Source organism: Rattus norvegicus, chromosome 12 (assembly GCF_021556685.1).
Source record: "Rattus norvegicus strain SHRSP/BbbUtx chromosome 12, alternate assembly SHRSP_T2T, whole genome shotgun sequence".
Taxonomy (NCBI): Eukaryota; Metazoa; Chordata; class Mammalia; order Rodentia; family Muridae; genus Rattus; species Rattus norvegicus.
This window is the reverse complement of record NC_141545.1, coordinates 6962959-6983139: the sequence shown is the minus strand read 5'-3', so window position 1 is coordinate 6983139 and position 20181 is coordinate 6962959. Positions and strand designations below refer to the sequence as shown.

Here is a 20181-nt window from a genome sequence, read left to right as displayed (position 1 = left end):
AACATATAATGGCCCAATTACCTGGCCTTTGGTAGTATGGTTTTTTTTGTTGTTTTTTTTTTTTTTTTGGTTCTTTTTTTTGGAGCTGGGGACCGAACCCAGGGCCTTGCGCTTCCTAGGCAAGCGCTCTACCACTGAGCTAAATCCCCAACCCTGGTAGTATGTTTTAATTATAACTGATGTCTGGCTATGGTTGTGTTGTGATTTTTAATGTGCATTTTCTTAGTAACCAATAAAACTACACATCTTTCCATGCCTCTCCAACCTACCGTCTCCTATTCGAGCTTTCTCTCATCTTTAATTGAGTGATAACTTCTATTCCTGAGTTTTGAGGGATTTTATTGTTGTTCTAGATAGCTCTTTTGTCAGATACATTTTGTAAACATTTTCTGCCAGAATGTTCCTTTCAGTAGCATAGAATGAGGGTTTTTTTTTCTGGCTGAATTTATTTATTTCATGCATATTTAAGAGTGTATCTAAAAATGACCTTGCTTAAGATGAAGTCCAAGTATGTCGTCCTATGCATTTTGAATTCGAGTAAGTACAAGGCCTGGGCGTAGATCCATTTACTTGCATCTCACTGTCTGACTCTTTCAACTTACTTGTTGAAGGGACGGATGCCATCTTCATCGAGTCTCCTTGACACACACCTGTGCATGTGGTGCATGATATGTGTGTGTTCAGGACACGCATGCCGCAGTGCCTGTGTGGAGGTCAAAGGACAACTTGTAGGAATTGGTTCTCTCTTCCACCCTCGGGAATTGAACTCACGTTGCCCTGCTTGGTGGCAAGCGCCGTTGGCCACTGAGCCATCTCACTCACCCTAAACTTACGTGTCAGTCAGTAATCAGTATACGTTTAGGTCTCTCGATGTTTACAACTGTAAACATCGAACTGTAGTTTGCAGCACAAGACATAGACTTGATCGCGCCTAAGAGTTTCGCGGCTCCGGTGCATGCTGCTCCTTTTACACCCAGTGTTTATTACTAGAATATGATTTTTAATATCTTTATACCCTGAAAGATCTTTCTAAGCTGTTTTATTAATTCTTGTGAACAAGCATTTGGCTAGCAGTGTGTGAACCACTGTTCTCAGGATGCAGGAACTATGGGTAAAATAGAGGCCAAAGGAAGAGTCACACACACACACACACACACACACACCCTGGGTGGATCAAAGGAGCAAGGTTAGGTAGGCAGCCAAAGACAGCTTGACTGGAAAACTAGTAGGGAATTGTTTCTCTTCACTGTGAGTTCTACATAGCACAGATTTCCTGCCTTGCAGACAGCAGGAAGGGACAGAGCATCTTCTGCTGCAGGGGATTGAGGGTGCTTTAAAAAGTTTGAGATTAACGGGCAGCCTCTTAGAAACTTGCCTACTCAGAAGGTAAGTGTTGATTAATGCTGAGATTGCCGTAAGGGGATGAAGTTTTATTCATGCTCTTCTTTGCGCAGTGCATTTACAGGGGTAGTGATTCTTTTTTGATTTCTGAAGTTACATCTGTTGGCTTGTTTATTTGTTGTATGGCGGGGGCACCAGAGGACATCTTTTAGAAGTTGTTTACCTCATGCCACCATATGGGTCTTGGGAATTGAACTCGGGTCCTTGGGCTTGGCCGCAGGCACTTTGACCTGCTAGTCTGTCCTGCCCACCCCTCTGCTCTACTTTTAAATCTCTATGGGCTGTACAGTTCTCACGGTTGTTTGAAACGCTGAGGCAGTGCAGAATAAGGGAACTATAGCCAGAGGGAGCTCCTCCCGAGGAGACAAAGTCGGGCAGGAGAGCCAGAGTCCCCTGCAAAAGGACATTCACCACAGAGATTTTACTCACCTGTGGAGACAAGTGGTCCGTTCACTTCTCGGATCCCAGTTTACTATAAAACCATTGAACAGTGTAGCTTAAGAAATACAGATCTGACTGAGGGTGAGACTGGAACCCCCAAAGGAATGAGGGGACGTGCGCAGCTGCACGCCGCTTCCTTTTTTTTGTAGCTCTGAGGTCTAGTCCCCAGAAGCCAGGCAGATTTGCTACCTTTGCCGAAAACGTGAACCACCAGAATGGCAGCTGAGTTCTTAGTGCATGGCTGCAGGCATGATGGCAGGACCAGTGTCCAGCAGGCTCCATGTAGATGACTGCGACTGCAGGCACAGTACTTCAGCAGCTACTGTTAAAATTCTGTTTGACTGAAAGTCCCTTCCTCTGTGTGTCACGGAAAGTACATTGCGAATCTAATTACCTAAGTGAGCTGCTGGAACGTTAACTCTGCGGGGCAATCGGAGCTCACAAAAGGCATGAACGTGGCTCTCAAAGTTTGTCCTTCACTGCACATCACAGCAAGGTGAAGCACTGGGGAGTGAGAGGCTCCCTTCTGCCATGTTGGGTGGTAGTCTTCACTGCAGCTGGCTGCAGACCCAGGCCTGGATGCTCAAACGTGACCTTTGAGTTCCTCAATTAATGTGAAGCGAGCAACTCATTTGCATAATGTATATTGTTAATAGATGCTAATTAATTATAGCCTATGACAGACGGGGGCACAGGCTGTGTCCTCGTCGTGTGTTGATGGACCTGCTGTGACTACCCAGTGCAGCTTTCCCGAGTGTTTGAACAAACGAGAAGTGATGAGGGTGTCTCTCAAGAAGCCAGGGGCAGGGAGAGGGAAGGATGCTCACTGCTGTGCACACACACAACCCCCACCCCCCATCCACCCCACCCCCCGTCTATTCCAAGGATGGCAACAGTGTTAATATTAAACAATGACAGTCTCTGTGAAAATAATATAAACCTTTCCCTTTAAAATTATTCACCACAGAAGGGACTGAAGAGATAGCTTAATGGTTAAGAGTGCTTCCTGCTCTTGAGGAAGACTCAGGTTCAACTCCTAGCACCTACATGGTGGCTCCCAACTATAACTCCTGTACCAAGGGATCTGACACCCTCTTCTGACCTCCATGGGTGCCAGACGCACATGCTACAGACACCCATACACATAAAATAAAATGCTGATAATTGTCTTGTGATAGCTTTACAGCCCCTTTCCGACAGCACAGCCTGCAGTCTCTCTCTCTCTCTTTCTTTCTCTACCCTCCCTCCTCCCCCTCCCCTCCCCCCACATCCCAGCTAAAGTCCAGAGGCAGGTCCAGGATTGAAGCATGAACACAGGGGTGATTTCTCATGCTGTCAATCCTTGGGGTGACAACCAAAGGGGACACCAGAGGGAGGTACAGCCATCCCCGTCTGGCTCCTCAGTGGCATGGTGACAGCCACTTGCTTACTTCAAACTGTATTTCTACTTCCCTTATCACATCCCATCCTGCCCCAGACACCGTAAAGCCTTCCTATGCCTGGTCTGTGACGTCTGAACACCCCGAGTCTTGGGAATTACAGAGCAGAATTGTGCATTCGGCACAGAGACTCCACTCCGCTCTCCACAATCTGTGCCTGCCAGACTCTCTCAGCACCAAGCCCTTTCCCACGCCCTGTGGCCACAGCACATGGAGGACCCCCACCTCCACGAAGGGCAGGGCTTTGATCCCAGGGTCGGGAGCACATCTTCACTGAATGTCTTTGAGGTCCCCACCCAGAACACTCCTTAGCTGACAGGGTTCCATCCACCCTGACAGGAGCCAAGGGTAAGAAGTTCAGGCAGTTGGAACTGAGTCAGAATGGCCTAGAAGAGACGAACGCCTGTCTCTGCTTACTATTCCTCCCATGCCTTTAGCAGGAAAATTAAATAAATATATATTTATATATGTTTACATATATGAATACATATATATAATCGGAGGAAACCAGCCGTTACATCGACCGTCCGAGATCTGTGGTGTCACCAGGCTTCTGTACAGCTTGAGTCAGGCCCTGACAAGCTGCACCCAGTCCCTCACACTGATCAGTTGCTCCCCGCCCACTGCAAACGCACAGCCTCAGTCCGACCATCTTCTCTGGCCCGCTCCCTTTCTGTCCAGCTTCCCTTCTTGAACACTGCCTGGCTCCCGCTCTGGACTGTGAGGGACTTTCAACTCCATGTCACGGACGGCATCTTACTCAGCTGCACCTCATGGGTTCAGGGCCTTGTACCAAACAGGACTTCAGTAAATATTTGTTAAGTTTAACCAGAGTTTGATAGGAATAACCTTTTTCAGCCCACAGATTATTATATTGTTCTTTGGTTAGGATCTTTCCATTCCTGTGGTCCCTCCCCTTCCATTCGTAGCTATTTATTCTATATCTCCTTCCTGAGGGGATCCACCCTCTCCTCTAAGGTGATCTACTCCTCTCTTCTAGCACCTCACTCTTTACCTAACTGTGGTTTCACAGATTGTAGTAACATCCATATAAGTGAACACTTGCCATATTTGACTTTGGAGTCTACTTACCTCACTCAGGGTGATTTTTTTCCTAGCCCCATCCATCTGCCTACAAATTTCATTTTTTTTAAACAATTGATTAATATTCCATTGTATAAACATATGGCTGTTTTTTTTAATTTATTTATTTTATGTATATGAATACACTGTTGTTGTCTTCAGACATACCAGAAGAGGGCATCAGATCCCATTACAGATGGTTGTGAGCCACCATGTGGTTGCTGGGAATTGAACTCAGGACCTCTGGAAGAGCAGTCGGTGCTCTTAACCTCTGAGCCATCTCTCCAGCCCCATATGGCTGTTTTTTAAATCCGTTCTCCCATGGATAGACATCTAGACAGTTTACCATTTCTGACTATTAAGAATAGAGTAGCGGGGCTGGGGATTTAGCTCAGTGGTAGAGCGCTTACCTAGGAAGCGCAAGGCCCTGGGTTCGGTCCCCAGCTCCGAAAAAAAAGAACCAAAAAAAAAAAAAAAAAAAAAAAGAATAGAGTAGCAATGTCACATTTGGATTCCTTAAAATCTGATTATTTTTTGCTTATATGTATGTATGTGCCTGCATGAGTCTATGTGCACCGAGTACAAAAGACCACTAGGCCCAGAAGAGTACATCGGGTAACCTAGAACTTGAGTTATAGGCAGTTCGTGAGCCACCTGTGTGGCTGGGAACCAAACCTGGGTCCTCTGTCAGAGCAGCATGTGGTCTGGAGAACTAAGCCATCTCTCCGGTACCTCATCCAGATTCTTGAACCATCTCTTGACTGTCTCTTGTTTTGAGTTCATTCTCAACCCCACCTAAGTATGTCTAAGTATGGTGCTGTTCCCCAGCAAAATATCCCTCCACATCTCCCCACTGTCCCCGCACTGCTCCTAATCCCTTCATTCTGACCCTCTGTGGTCCAGCCTCTGCTTTCCTCTCCAGATTTACTTTTTCTTTCAGCTCCTCTCAATTCCTAGAGTGTAACACACTGTGCGATGACTGTTTTCTTCACTGGCAATTATCCTAGACTGGGCAGCGAAATTTCTCTTAGTCCTTCACAGTCTTGCGAGAATGTTATCTTTTCTATCCAATGCACTCATGGCGTGGCTGGTTTCTCTCCTATTTATTATGCTCACGGCCCACACGGGACCACAAGAGCCTCAAGGATAAGACTCTCTTTTGTTCATCTCTGTATTCTCAGCCTCTTCCCGGGGCACAGGACACCACCCTTAGATAGATGGATATCGGCTTCTCTCTCCCTTCTGACCTCCCCAGTAGAACCCTAAGCCTGGTGCTTAAAATGAAAGCATGCTTGTCCTTCAGTGATGTATTCGCCCATCCTCAAGACCATGACATCAGCAGCAAACGGAAGACTTCACAACCACTTTTCCTAAAAGGCTCAGACTGCCTTCTTTGCCTTAATAACACAACCCAGATTGCTGCAGGCTCAAAGAGGAATGGCCCAGCAGGACCTTTTCTCCTTCAGTGCAGAGGGACTGCCAGGCCACGCATGGTGCAGGCCTCTATTTTCTAGGTTCCACCAAAATGACTCCTCTGTAGACAGAAGCAACAAATGGAGGAGATAGAACCAACATAACACCTAGCAGATGTCGCCTGTGTTTGACTCCCTTGAGCCAATGGTCTTTCCAAGAGTCCTGACTCCTTATCTGAAAGAGACGTGCAAAGCCTTACTACCCATTGAACTGACTCTCTTTGGTCTCACTTCTTTGCTCCCCAGTAGAGGCAAACCGGGTACAGCTTGTAGGGCATGGTGTTCAGTTCTGATGGGTTCTGTAGTTCTGACAGCACCAAGACGACTGTGGTGATCTGCAGGTACGACATGTTCACGCAGTGTTCATGTAGAATTACCTTCTAGGCCAGTGGCTCTCAACCCGTGGGTCACGACCCCTTTGGGATTTGAATGATCCTTTCACGGGAGTGTCCTAAGACCATTAAAAAAACACAGATATTTGCATTATGATTCATAACAGTAAGCACGATTTCCATTATGAAGTATCAACAAAAATAATTTTAGGGTTGGGCATCACCACAACATGAGAGATAATATTAAAGGGGCACAGCATTAAGAGGGTTGAGAACCACCGTTCTAGCCTTCTGGAACTATAAGAAGAACAATTATGATATAAGCCTTGGAAAAAGCTCCAGTCCATTTGTGGATGGCAAAATACATTCTAAAATACATTCTATAATTGAAATTTTTATTCGTGTTGGAACAGTCCGACAGGCAATTGTAAATAGGCCAACTCAGACCATTCGAGAGTCTGTCTCATTACTTACAATTAAGTTTAAGTAGAGATGAATGCCAGAACCATGCGTTTGTCCTCGCCGAAGGTTGACTTCACTCACACCAGAGTTTTACAGCCGTTTGGTTGTGTTGAGTGTAGTGGATATTTCTGGGGTGTGGTGTATTTTTCTTACCCACAGGAGCCAAATCTGAGAGGAGCTGTTGTGTTATCTAACGTGTCCCATCCAGTCCGTGTCCTTTCAAAGGTTACCATTGTTCACCTTACCTCATGAGGAGTGACTCAGACACCAATAATGCTATGTCACGCCATGAAGAGACGCATGGCTAGTTTCAGGCTACCTTGAAGAGTATTTTCTTCTTTCATGTTTTACAAGATTCAGGATGGTTTGTGTATCAGGAGATTGAAATTGTACCCAGCATTTCTAAATGTCTTCAACGATGATAATTTTTGCACATTGGATTAAGAGCTAATTAGCATACAGTGGAGGAACAGAAGACATCCAGGCCACCAAGCTGGAGTCAGGTAGGCCTGACCGCCCTTGGTACACAGGTCACACAGATAGGGGAGCCCCAGACCAAGCTGGTGACCTGGACCCTTGGGCGGTGAGGTCAACCCTTTCGCAGGGCTCTCCTAAGACCATTGGCAAACAGATATTTACGTTACAATTCATAATAGTAGCAAAATTACAGTTATGGAGTACCAATAATAATTTTATGGTAGGGGGTCACCACAACATGAGGATCTGTATTTAAAGGGTCAAAGCATTTGGAAGGCTGAGAGCCACTGGTCTAGACTAGATTGATAAGCTCTGGGTTCAAATGAGAGACCTTGCCTCAATACATAAGATGAGAGGTGAAGACAATCAAGTGTTTGGCCTACATATATACAGCCATGCACTGCAAACACATATGCACACACACCCATGAGAACATGCACACACACACACACACACACACACACACACACACACACACACCTATGAGAAAACCATACATGTGCAAGGAAAAATATCTCTGAAAAATAATGCATATCACTTTATAATTTCAAAGCCCAATAAGTAATAATTATAATAAAAATTGTATCATTTTTAGTTGACTGTCTTTCCATCCCCTTGAGGTTCATAACAAACTTTAACAGATGCACAGTGCCCCCGTTTGCCCCTTGCCCTCACATATGCATCTCCCCACCTGTCACAGCATGAAGTACATTACAGCCCCTGCTTTCTATTTTAATTCTGTGTTTTGTCAGGTGTATAATGACGGACATGCACCACTGTGGCGTACACAACCATTTCACTGCCTTAAAAATCCTCTCTTCTGGGGCTGGGGATTTAGCTCAGTGGTAGAGCGCTTACCTAGGAAGCACAAGGCCCTGGGTTCGGTCCCCAGCTCTGAAAAAAAAAAACCAAAAAAAAAAAAAAATCCTCTCTTCTGCCTGGGCATCCCACCATCTCCGTCTCTGGTAACCTTTGGTCTTTTGCCGACCTCCGTAATTTTAACTCTTGCATGGTGCTTTATAGTTAGAATGACAATTTACAGCCCTTTCCTATTGGCCTCTAATAGCCACTTAAGCGTCCGCTGTGCCGTCCGTGTCTTTGTAACTCATTTCTAATTACCATTCTGTCGTCTGGTTATATCATAGCTCATCTGTCCCTCCATCTGACATCTTGACTGCTCTTGAATCTCACTAATGATGACTAAAGTGGCCGTAAACACCAAGTGTTTACACATTTACACATGGAAATAAATCTTAAATCCATTTGGGTAGATACCGACTGGTGTGTTTCGCAGTAATGAACTGTTCACTGTCTCACCTGAGCCATTTCCTGTCAGCAGAGGCAGCAAGTGAGCACTCCTGTCACTCGCTCTCACCAGCACTGGGAGCTCATGATTGCTTTAATATGCAGCTAACGTGATTTCAGACACTTCAAGTTGTGTCTTATTTCATTTTATCTGTGTGTGTGTGTGTCTATGTTTGTGTCTGTGCCTTTGAGTGTGTATGTCTGTGTGTATCTGAGTGTCGGTGTCTCTATCCCTGTGTGTTCATCTGTGTATATGACTCTGTCTGTCCATGTATGTGTCCGTGTGTGTGTGTGTGTGTGTGTGTGTGTGTGTCTTTGAGTGTGTGTATGTGTGTAGCTCTGTGTCTATATCCCTGTGTGTGTGAGCGTGTATGTATGTGTCTGTGTGTATTTGTGTTTGTGTCCTTGTGTGTGTCTGTATGCATGTTTGTATCTTTGAGTGTGTATGAGTGTATGTGTTTGTGTATACGTCTGTGACTTTGTCCTGGTGTGTCTGTGTGTGTCCCTGTCCCTGTGTTTGTGTGAGTGTGTGTGTGAGTGGATGTCTGTGTCTGTGCCTGTGCCTGTGTCTTCATTCACACCTCTAGGCCAGAAGATGGCATCAGAACCTATGGAGGTAGAGGTTCAGGCAGTTGTGAACTTTCGGATGTAGGCACTGAGCCGTCTCTCCAGCCCAATGCTGGTTATTTTTACTATGGTGTCTTTTTTTATTGACAAAGATAATTGTGATTAATTAAACTATCTTTAAACTGGACCATTTGCTTTATTATTGTGGATTTTAAAGTTCTTTGAACACTATGTAATTTATCAGATACATTTCATAAATGTTTTCTTCCAGTCTGCTTCCAGTCCTCTGACGCGCTATATTCGCAGGACTTTTAAATCTTGTCACTTGAATGCACCTTTGATGTCGAAAACAAAAGGTCATCACACACTCAGGCCATCTAAGTTTTGTCCCATTTTCAAAATGACATATATGTTTAGGCTGTGGTCCACTGGGGATCCATCTGTATTAGGAGCAGAAAGTCCATCTAGATTGATTTTTTTTTTAATGCGACCATCTAGATGTTTCAAGACCATTTGTTAAAAGGTTACTTTTTATCTCTTACCTCGACTTTGCTCCTTTGTAAAGGTCAAGCGACTCTATTTGCTGGACCTAGTTGGAGCCATGAACCCTGCCCCTTTGATCCATTTCCCACTACTTATCCAACTTCACTGTTGTTTTCTTCCTTATAAATCTTGAACTGGGGGCCAGGGGAGGCTAGTTGTCTATTTTCTCTCTTCTCTGTCCAGAGTATATTGGGACTCCTGTGTCTTTGGTCTCTCCGTACAGGTATGTTTCTTTTAGATTATTTATTTTGTGTGTTTGGATGTTTTTCCAGCATGCATATCTGTGTACCTTGTGTATGTCTGGTGCCTCTGAACTCCAGAATATGATGTTGGAGGCCAAAGAACTGGAGTTTCTGCCAGTTGTGAGCTCCCATGAGTTCTGGAAGCCAAACCTGAGTCCTCTGAGGGAGCAACAAGTTCTCTTGACCCACAAGCAATCTCCTTAGCTCCGATTGTCAGTATTTTAAATTTGAACCTCTTGGGACCCATGCAGTAGTATTTCCTGATTTAAATTTGTATTTCTCCCATGACAAATAAATGTTGACCATCTTCTTGTGTGCTTACAGTCATGTGCAGACTCTTAGAAGTACCTCCTCACAAAGTTGGACCATGTAAAACAATCAAGTTGTTTGACTTGTTGCATTTAAGAGTTCTTTGTTTACTGTAAAATTATTTAAAAAAAAAATGCTGTCTTTTACCCTGCACTAGATCCAGGACTATGGTGCCCCAAAATATCTGGTAGACATCTTCATCTCAGTCAGCAAAGCCTCTCACCTGCTCTGCTCCATCCCATATCACACTGCCGAAGGCTTCTCTCTGAGCCGTCAGCAATCTCTACCCATCTAATTCCCAAGGCAGGTTTCCACCATGCCAGAAATACACATCCCAATTCCGTAGTAGTCCAGTGTCTCCAGCCACCACATACTCTCTTGAGTTCAATTAAATCGCCACATGAAAGAACACACAACACAGTAACCTCTGAACCAATTGATAAGATATAACTGCCCACCTAGACACACAAAGCCCTGTACACATCCATCCCTTAAGATTATTCATGACAACCTGTAAATGTGCAGAGTGGGATCTTAACGTCCACCCTCGGCTGCTTCTCCTGCCTCCTCAAGTCTCCTCCTCTCTAAAACTCTTCTCCCACCTGTCCTTCCTTCTCGTCCAATGACAGGCCTCGTTCTATCTTGCACCTGCCTTCACCTTCATAATGACATCATCCTATAGTTCTTTGTGAATTGATAGAGTACTTAAGCAGATACTATGTATAGTGTTGTGTAAATAAGGTTTCCTGAATATTTTCTTCAAATAGAGAAGTAATTTTAAGCGAAGACCTATTTCTGAGTCTAGGTGTGACTAAAAAACCAAGTCTATGAAAACGAATCTAGCTCCCAGCTTTCAAAACTGATAGACTGTCTCCATGTATCACGCATACATAAAGTATACGTAGAAGAAGGATGAGCCTTTTAATGTTCCTGTGCCTATAGTGAATCAGAAATCTTTTTCATGACATCAAACAGCGTGTTCATGCCTCTGCCCACCATGGAGGAGCATGTGCGCTAGGTAAGTATATTGGATAAACTGCAGTTCTTCCCTAAATAAAGCTATGGAAGAGCTACCAAAGGGACAGTGGGACGCCTTTTAATTAACACTCTTGGGTGGAGCTGGTAACATCGTGGAACTGGCCAGGAAGACAATGCCAGTCACAGCAACAAATCCAAGAAAGCCCCAAAGCAGCAGTGAACGCTGTCCCTGATCAGCCTCTAATCCAGAACTGTTGTCTTGTTTGATACCCTCATGAGTGCAGTCTGTCTGAAGCATCTCATAGCATCTTAAGGTACCCTGGACTTTGATGACATGAAATTTAGCGTCTGTTCTCCCTGTCAATGACTGAAATGAGAACCGTCTTCTATCTGTAAACGGGCAGCAGGGATTCATTGGGAAGAGAAGTCGTTCTGGTGTCCTGCATTGGAACTTGAGGTAGATATTGCTTGGTTCTCTGTGGAAGATGAGGGGAAGATAAATTGGGACCAAAGACGCAAGACTTCGGGAGTATCACAGAAACATTCACCAGCAATGGCTGCCGAGCCTGAGGGTCAGTCTCAGGTTGACCCTTTTCTAGTGTGGACGGCCTGCCTAGTGGCGGTGCTTAGTCAAGATAAGGCAGTTTCGGAAAAACGTGCAGGGTTCAGTTTTAGTATTTGGGCCTGAAAAGCCTAAAGGACCCCACACACGGCAAGATCAACATGTGGTTGGAAATGTAACTCCGGGGCTTGGGGCAGATGGGTGGAAGTGACGTTTGATGTCATCGAAGTCTGGTGTACTTCGAGATGCTTCAGCATGCTCATGCACAATAAAAACAGGACTCCTCAGGTCTGAATCCTAAATGTGCATTTTGATGTGTAGTCTATCAAGACAGCATTTACATGCATTAGTGTTCGAGGGGCCTCTGCTTCTGTGATAAGATGGCAGTGAGTGGGTTCATAGTCTTAATGCCAAAAGTCATATTGAATTGTCATTATTGTCCACTGCTAGAACTAGAGCTTTACTTAAAGCAAGCTATATGGTTTGACAGCTAGGACAACACTAATTAAAAAAGGAAGAACCCAAAGGCCCATCGGCAAGCTCTACTTTTCATATATGAGAAACTACTCAGCAAGTAACTGTACTAACTAGTCCTGTGCTTAGCAACACAGATCTCTCGTAAGACAAACAAACACGCGCTGAACAGCAACAACAAAAATTCATACATTAAAAACCACGTCGTAGGACAGACCCTGTATAAAGATTTATTGTGGGAGAAGGGAGCAGGAGTGGGGACCTGGAGAAGGGGCAGAGGCAGAGAAAAGGGGGAGACAGAAAAGGAGAGAAAGAGAGGCCAGCTGGGAACGCATGGGAACAGAAAGAGAAAGGAAGGAGGGCCTGGGGTATCGAGCAGTCCTCTTATACACTGCCAGGTTTGGGGGGGGGGATGATGATGATGATGGCAGCTGTTGCTAGGTAACTGTTGGGTGGAGCCTAGCCGAATGTTGCTAGGTAACTGTTGGGTGGAGCCTAGCCGAATGTTGCTAGGTAGCTGTTGGGTGGAGCCTAGCCGAATGTTGCTAGGTAGCTGTTGGGTGGAGCCTAGCCGAATGTTGCTAGGTAGCTGTTGGGTGGAGCCTAGCCGAATGTTGCTAGGTAACTGTTGGGTGGAGCCTAGCTGCATTATCTGTAAGCCAATACATAAACTAGGGGCTGGTGAGGTGGCCCAGAGGTTTGCTGTTGCACAGGATTCAGGTCTGGTTTCTAGCACCCATATGGAGGCTCACAACTGACTCCAGTTCTAGGGGAAACAGTGCCCTCTTCAGGCACTACATGCTTGTGGTACACATGCACGTGTGTGTGTGTGTGTGTATGTAGTTTTAAATGCCTACTTATATAATCCCCTTACTAATGACCAAGAACAAGCAAAACGAATGTACGGATGACAGAAGTGAGGAGACCTCTGAGGGACGGTGTGGTGAGTCGTAGCTTCATCAAGAGACCCTCCCAGGGTGGAGAGTTCTCTCTCTGTCTTGAGCCTCCTTAGAACGGCCAAAACTGGCTGGATTGAGAATTCATGATCTGTGCATACAAAGAGCTGTTGGTCTGAAATTAGCTTATTAATCACTGACTTCACCTGCTTCGCAAACGCCCCACCAACTCTCAGAGTCATCTCTTCCTTCACAACACCAAACGGCACCCAGAGACCTAGAACACTTCCCAAGCAGGAGAATAGAGCTACAGTAAAAGATCTGGTGTGCTCAGGAAACAAGATATAACTGGTCAGCGGAGAAATTCAAACCTAAAACCTGGTCTTCTCTACAGAGACTCTGAGATGCTCGACAATTGGTAACAAAGATGTGGGAGGCCTAATGGGGGAGCGTCGCTTGAAATTATGTGGAAAAGTCTGGAGCTCCTTTGATCTGTATCTCTGGTCTGTGTCTGGGTAATTTATTTCCCTCCCACAGGTCAGAAACAGGGCCCACGTGACAGTGAGTCTGCCTACATTCTAGGTACCAACATCCCCAGGCCTCTTGTACTCTAGAACAGCAGGCTCCTTCAGAGGAGTCTCGATTGTAAGAAACACGATCAGCTTACAAGGAAAAGCAAATCAAGAGCAGGAAATCCAGACAGAACCTGAGACATGAGTCAGACAGAATGGAGCTGTCAGGCCATTTTACAAGGGTTTAGATCATTGGAGATATTTGGTATAAACACAAGATACTAAGTAACAAGTCTATGTGGGTATTAGCTCTAGGGGCACTAAGAGAAATTACTCAAGTATGATACACGTGGGGCTAGATTTTATGGTTGTAATAAACATTGAGAATGGACTTCTCAATAAAGTGTGGCACGGTAACACAACTCTATGTGGATCAGGCGCTGGGTAGGGGGCGGGGATGGGGATGGGAAGAAAACGAATTTTCAGCTTCCAAAGGAAAAAAAAAAAACAAAAAAAAAAACAAACCAAAAGAAAGAGTTGTAAGAATGCTTAAAACATTGGCATGGATCGGAGATATCATAAATGTGTCTTAAGCCACACGCAAACTTAAAAAGAATCAACACAAAATAATAAAGGTGTTTGCCAAGAGATCTCACGGAATAAGACAGAAGAATGAAGGAAGGTCGAGGATGTTCTCAGCAGGTTAAGGAAGTAAAAGGAAGGGGAAGATTGGGACGTGGTGAGCAGGGGGCGGGTGGGAGACAAGCTAGGGAAGAACATGGTCACTTGCTTGGTCAGTCAGAATTCGACAGAATGGGCAGAGAGGAAAGCATTTGGATAATTTGCTATGTAAATAGCAAAGACTCAGGTACCAAAGTGGATGTTGTCATCGAAAGGAGAGTAAAGAGCTCGTTAGGAAAACAAAAGGACCTTCTCTACCTTGGAAGCCACCGGAGCAGCCAGTAAACAAATAAGGAGACTTTGAGGGAGGAAAGGAATGGCACAAACGCATGCCTGCCATTTGGTTTTGTTTTCCTTCTCAGTGGCAGCTGTGGTGGCAAAGTCATCAGATGTGGGACTGAATCTCTGATGGTCTGGGTCGAGCGCCACGTGGGAGGCAGGAAGTCTGCTTGGGAGTAATTTTGAGAGTCCAGCCCAGGGTGAAAATGTATTTATTAGTTGACACATGCTGCCACTGCAAAATACTGTAGACCAGGCAGCTTAACAGTTCAAGAGGCTGGGACCTTCAAGGTCAAGGATTCGCTTGTTGGTTTCTCTCCTTCCTGGCAGAGAAAGCCACCATCTCCGCATGTCCTGAAACGGGGGATGGGGAAGCAAAACCTGCACACCTGGGTGTCTCTTCTTATGGGGGACTATAATTCCAGAGGTTGGATATCCTCCCTTGTGACCTCATTTGGCTTTAGTGACATCCTTACTCCAACTTCAACATACGAGTTTGCCAGGAGTGATTTATCACTGGAGGGAGTGTCAGTTGCTTCCCGTGTGTACTTAAAGGAGGGAAACTAAAAAACCGAAAAGGATTGAGGAGATCCACACCATGATGGTCTGGACGGGAGTGGGCAGCAGCCAAGATAGTTCAAATGACTGCACCAGTTTCTAAGAACAGTAGAATGGGAAACCAGAAGGGCCTGGGTTTAGACCAGGAAAAGGGTTAGGGACTAGTGGGCTCTCTGCTTAAGAGGCTAGAGAGCAAAGTGAAACTACCTCAAGTCACTTCCAGGGGACGCAGCTCTGCCTTGCAGTATAACTAGTGGACGCTTCACTCTCAGATTTGCCAGAAATAAAGGCTAGCAGCCTGGAAGATTTGGGTCCATTAGTAAATCATCCAATTTTCCTTTCTTTTTAGACGACTTAATACGTTGAACAAGTGTGCCTCAATGAGACTTGATGTGAACTTCCAAAGGAAAAAGGTGGGTGCACCTTACGGAGACCATGACCTCACCAACAGAACAGCCTGTATTCAGAGACTGGAAAAACATGCAGGGTTGGCGGGCTGGCTCAGTGGTTAAGAGCCCTTGGCGCTCTTCCGGAATACAGGAAATGGGTTCCCAGTACAGGTCCAGGGGACTTCATGCTCTCCCCTGGCCTTCATGGGCACTCACAAACACATGGGAGATACACACACATGAAATACACACACACATATACACACACATGAAATACACACACATATACACACTCATGAGATGCACACACATACACACACAGGAGATACACACATTTGAGGTGCACACATATACATATACATTTGATATTCACACATGAGACACACACAGGAGATATACACATATGAGATGCACACACATATGAGATACACACACTCATGAGATGCACACACATATGAGATACACACACTCATGAGATGCACACACATATGAGATGCACACACACATGCACACATATGAGATGCACACACCTGCATACACACACCCTCAAACACACGTGGGAGACACATCTCTTTAAAAACAGAAGAGGAAGCAGCCTTGAAGCAAGGCAACGTTCTCACATGCTTACCCTACCATCGCTTTCTTCTCCAAATACCACATCTTGTCCCCACTATCAAGAATGGGTCTGTTTTAAGACCGTACTGGAAGTTGGTTTTGCGATTTCACTCCTTTGTGCTTTCATGGTTTGTTGTTTCCATCTGAAGGTTTGGATAAAGAAATAAGCATCTCAGTTCTTTGGCCTCACCTTTCAGGAGTCTGTGCGGCTGTAACTGTCAAACTGCCAGGTCCTCCAATCGATGAGTAGATTAAGAGATTCGGGGAAGCGCTGACAGGTCCAAGTGTCTTCTGATGGTTCTAGTCCCGTCTTTTCTCTCGAGCGAAAGTCAGAGCTGCATCCATCTTGGACACATTCATTCGGCATTAGGAGTACGAGTCAGGGGACAGTGTGACCCTGTTCTTCACCACTCTGCCCCAGTCACAAGAAATTTCTTCCTAGGATCCCTCGCCAGACGTCTTGCAAACAGAGACTTCTGTTTTAAAATGATAGCAGTCATAATATATCTGAAATCCATGATAGCCCACATCCTTTGTTGATTGGTTGATTGCATTTTAAGTTTTTAAAGATGGGGCTTCATGTAACTAGCCACCAGGAACTTACTGTGTAGTCAAGGCTGGCTTCGAACTCCTGATCCTCCCGCCTCTGCTTCCCAAGTGCTGAGATGACAGATGTTAACCAATACGTGTACAACCCACACTGTTTGGGTGCCATTGTGATGGTCAAAAGTTTTGGGTTTCAGACAAGTGTGGGTATCGTGGTTTCTGATTGAGCAGTGAAGTCTATGAGCTTATTACAAAATCAAACAAGCTCCCAAGTGGGCAACACTCCTGATCTCAAGCTCCGTGGGTAAAGAAAACCCAGTTTATTTTCTGTTGATGGTTATCAGAGAGGAAGGGAGCTCAGTGTATTATCTCGTTCTTGTCAGCTTCTCTGGGCACTGCGGAAGGAAATTAAACCTGTCCCATGCCCAGAGCTTCTGGGTGAGTCACGCAGAAGACTTTTGACCTCAAGAGTATCCTTAGGAGCTGCCAGCTCCAAAAACCAGAGCCCCGCCTCCTGTGCTCTGCCTCCTGTGCTCTGCCTCTGACCTCACTGAATGGGTTCTCTCCTGGACGTTCAGGATTAAATCACTTGGGACATCTCTTTTTTAAATGTAGCATCTCCATCTGTAATTAGCCAGATCTGGGGTTATTTTGAAGCAGCGGGGTGTCCTCTCTTTTGACTTGCACAAAGTAATAATTACACCTAATGCATCTTAACTCACCATGGAGTAACCCAACCCTTGGAAACCAGTCCTCCCCCGCCCCAGCCCCCACATTTATATTCCAAAGAGTCTCAGTCATTTTGGCTTGACCTCATCATAAAAGCAATCCAGCTGAGGAGATAAGAGAGGGAGAAACAGTGTCCGGAGAAGTATTCAACCGTGAGGGAATTATGCAGGCCACAAACAAATTTAAAATGTGGGAACAGACCTCCCAACAGCTGTCTGGCTACACAGACCCCCTTGAGAGGTGCCCTGACTATTTGAAGCACGCAGGTCAGATGTCGTCTTGGTCATAACACATGGTTCTTACTAAACCGAATGCAGCCGTCCCTGGGAGTCCGAGACCAGGTGGCTGCTCTGTGCAGATTTCTCACAAAAGAGAGTGTCAAAAAAAACGAATGACGCACGGTGTTTCCCACAATGTGGAGCAAAGGGCTCTTTGCCCTGTCACCTACCTGCTCTGCAAAATGTCCGTGGTCTCAAGGCTCTCTGTGCAGCATACAAATTAGTCACCTTGGTATTCTGACCTGCTTGGGACTTTTTTATATCCGTTGCAGTGACACATGCACTTCCTCTCCCCTCAGTGGGAGCCTCACAAATAAATGCACGTGAATAGAGTACTGCTTCTCACAGTGCAAACTGAAGGCTCCCAGACTGTTTCCAGATAAAAACATTCCCGCATATGGTGCCTCGTCACCTGTCAGTCCCCGTCCTGGGCAGTGTCTGGCTGGTCCCAAGCAGCCATAGCACACTCCTGACGTAACTGTAGGTTGGTCCTTTATTAGCAAACAAAATCATTTTTTTGAGTAGGGACCAAGTCTAGGCCCAATGATAGGAGAAAGAGTGGGAGACTTGAGAATCAAGTGCCCCAGAAAGCTATCGAGAGCTCCAGTCAGAAATAGAAAGTGATCAAGAAAGAATTAAAAACAGGACACCGTGTGTCCTGTCTACAGATCCTGTGAGGCAGAATCTTCATCTCCCATCCGCAAGAATCATAGATTTGAGTTTTTCAGTATGGTCCATACATGCCTTAGTCATCCAAGGCCACAGACTCCTCCCTTGAAGGCTCTGGGTGGGGGTGCTTTCAGGGCAGCCCTGGTAGTTAGTGAGTAAATGCTGGCATGGAGTCAGTCGCCCTCAAACCACAGACCAAAAAAGCAAAGGTGAGATTTGAAGCCTACCAACTCTTCTCTCTTAAAAAGTTGTTGAAATTGTTCTGGACCCCAATGCCCATGAGTCCCTTGGCCTAAGCCATATGGGCAGTGCATTGTTTTTTTACGATGGAAACTCATCTTGCCATTACAGTACCAAGTTCTTCAGTTTGTTTTGCCTGTCTTGGGAAATTTTAATTTTGAAGACTCGATGAACCAAGTCAAGGAACAAAGATGGATGTCAACAAAGAAGCACAGGCACTGAAACCTGGCTTCTATTGCGCGTGTGGTCTGTCCTGCTTCTATCCCTGTGGCCTAGCATCTGCCCTCACATGCACAGACTCACCAGAACCCTACTGAGAGGCATTTCTGGAAGCAGGATGGGGAGGCATTCCAGCAATGGGGCTGATTCATCAGTCTACCAGAACACCAAGGAGACCATCACTGCATCCCAGTAGGCCAACTCACTGGTGTGGGTAACGCTGATGGACGTTGCAACGTTAGCCTCTAGATGCCTGTGTAACTGTGGCTTTGCCTCCTGTCGCAGCTGCAGATTTGTATGGCTCCCTTTGCCTGTTTCATTTCATTTTGTTTTGTTTTTAAAAACCCGTTTCTCAGTTTCCAGTGGTATCCGGCTAGTAGGAATGTGTAATTTTAGTAAAGAATGTTCTCATTTAGAAGAAAGCCAATGCAGGAGACTCATCCAGACTAAAATCAATGCAGAGTCAAGCTACCTATTCTTGGACAAATATTACTACCAACTGATTCACGCCAGCTAGCATCATGGTGACATTGAATGGCCCCGAGTGGCCGGTGTTTAGAAAGATAGCTCTTAAGGCTCCCATTAAAGTTAGCATTTTAATAAGACTCTGGATCATGTCCAAAGGTGGAAAGCCACACAGAAATTGTGAGTAAAACCTCAGGGCTAGGACCTTCTCAGCTAGATGCCAAGGGCATTACTGAGTTCCTGAAACTGTGACAAGGGCCTGATTTCCATCCTCACCTCTGACATGTTGACTTCCATGCCCCGCATCTCCTGCCAAACACAGTCCTTCCTGGCAGCTGTAGGCAGCAAGGGCAAGCAAGAGGAAGTGAACACAACAGCCATCACCTGAGTGGCTGAGAAGATAGTGACAGACTTGACTTACAGAGGCATATGGATGTCTCAGAATCCTCTGAATTGGGAGGGATCCTACCCAGTCCCCCAAGAACTCCTGCTGAGAGCACCCCCGACAGTTCCCTCGGCAGGATGAACTCACTAAATCAAAAAGTCTTCATGTAAAAAAATGGCTGGTGAGCCTGACGCCTCTGCTTTTCTCTGGAGAAGCACAGAATAAGGCTTCTTTCTCACCACACCAACTCCTGTGCTCTGTCCTCTAGGGCACAGGCTGGGAAGCTGCTGCTCCAGCTTTTATAAATAAAGTTTTATTAGAACACAATCACTCCTGGCAAAGTGGAAGAAATTCTCCAACAGGATCTATATGGCCTGTGAAACTTAAACTACTTAGAGCTGACCTTTCACAGATAATGGATCCAAAACAAAATTTCCCCCAAGTCCCTGTGGCAAATTGCCTGTGTGTTTTATTTTCTCTGGCAGTCGACACTCATGTTTTTATAAATTTCAATATGAATGAATTGTCAAACATGAATTTTAAGAAGTAAACAGAAAGTACGAGAATAAATGTTTTTAGTATTAGATATGATCAGCACAGAACTTCCTTCTAATAAAAAAAATAAGCAGATTG

The 20181-nt window shown here is 45.3% G+C and overlaps 1 protein-coding gene across 26 annotated transcripts in view; it reads left to right on the top strand.

Annotated features, from left to right (window-relative positions):
- Stard13 (StAR-related lipid transfer domain containing 13) overlaps positions 1–20181 on the top strand; it is a 396493-nt gene that overhangs the window by 342895 nt on the left and 33417 nt on the right. For 22 of the 26 annotated variants that reach the window (XM_087579091.1, XM_087579089.1, XM_087579097.1 and 19 more), the window contains 1 exon segment: positions 15363–15426. The exons of the other annotated variants lie outside the window; for them this stretch is intronic. In XM_087579091.1, coding sequence (XP_087435217.1) covers positions 15363–15426 — 64 coding nt within the window. 26 annotated transcript variants of the gene reach the window in all.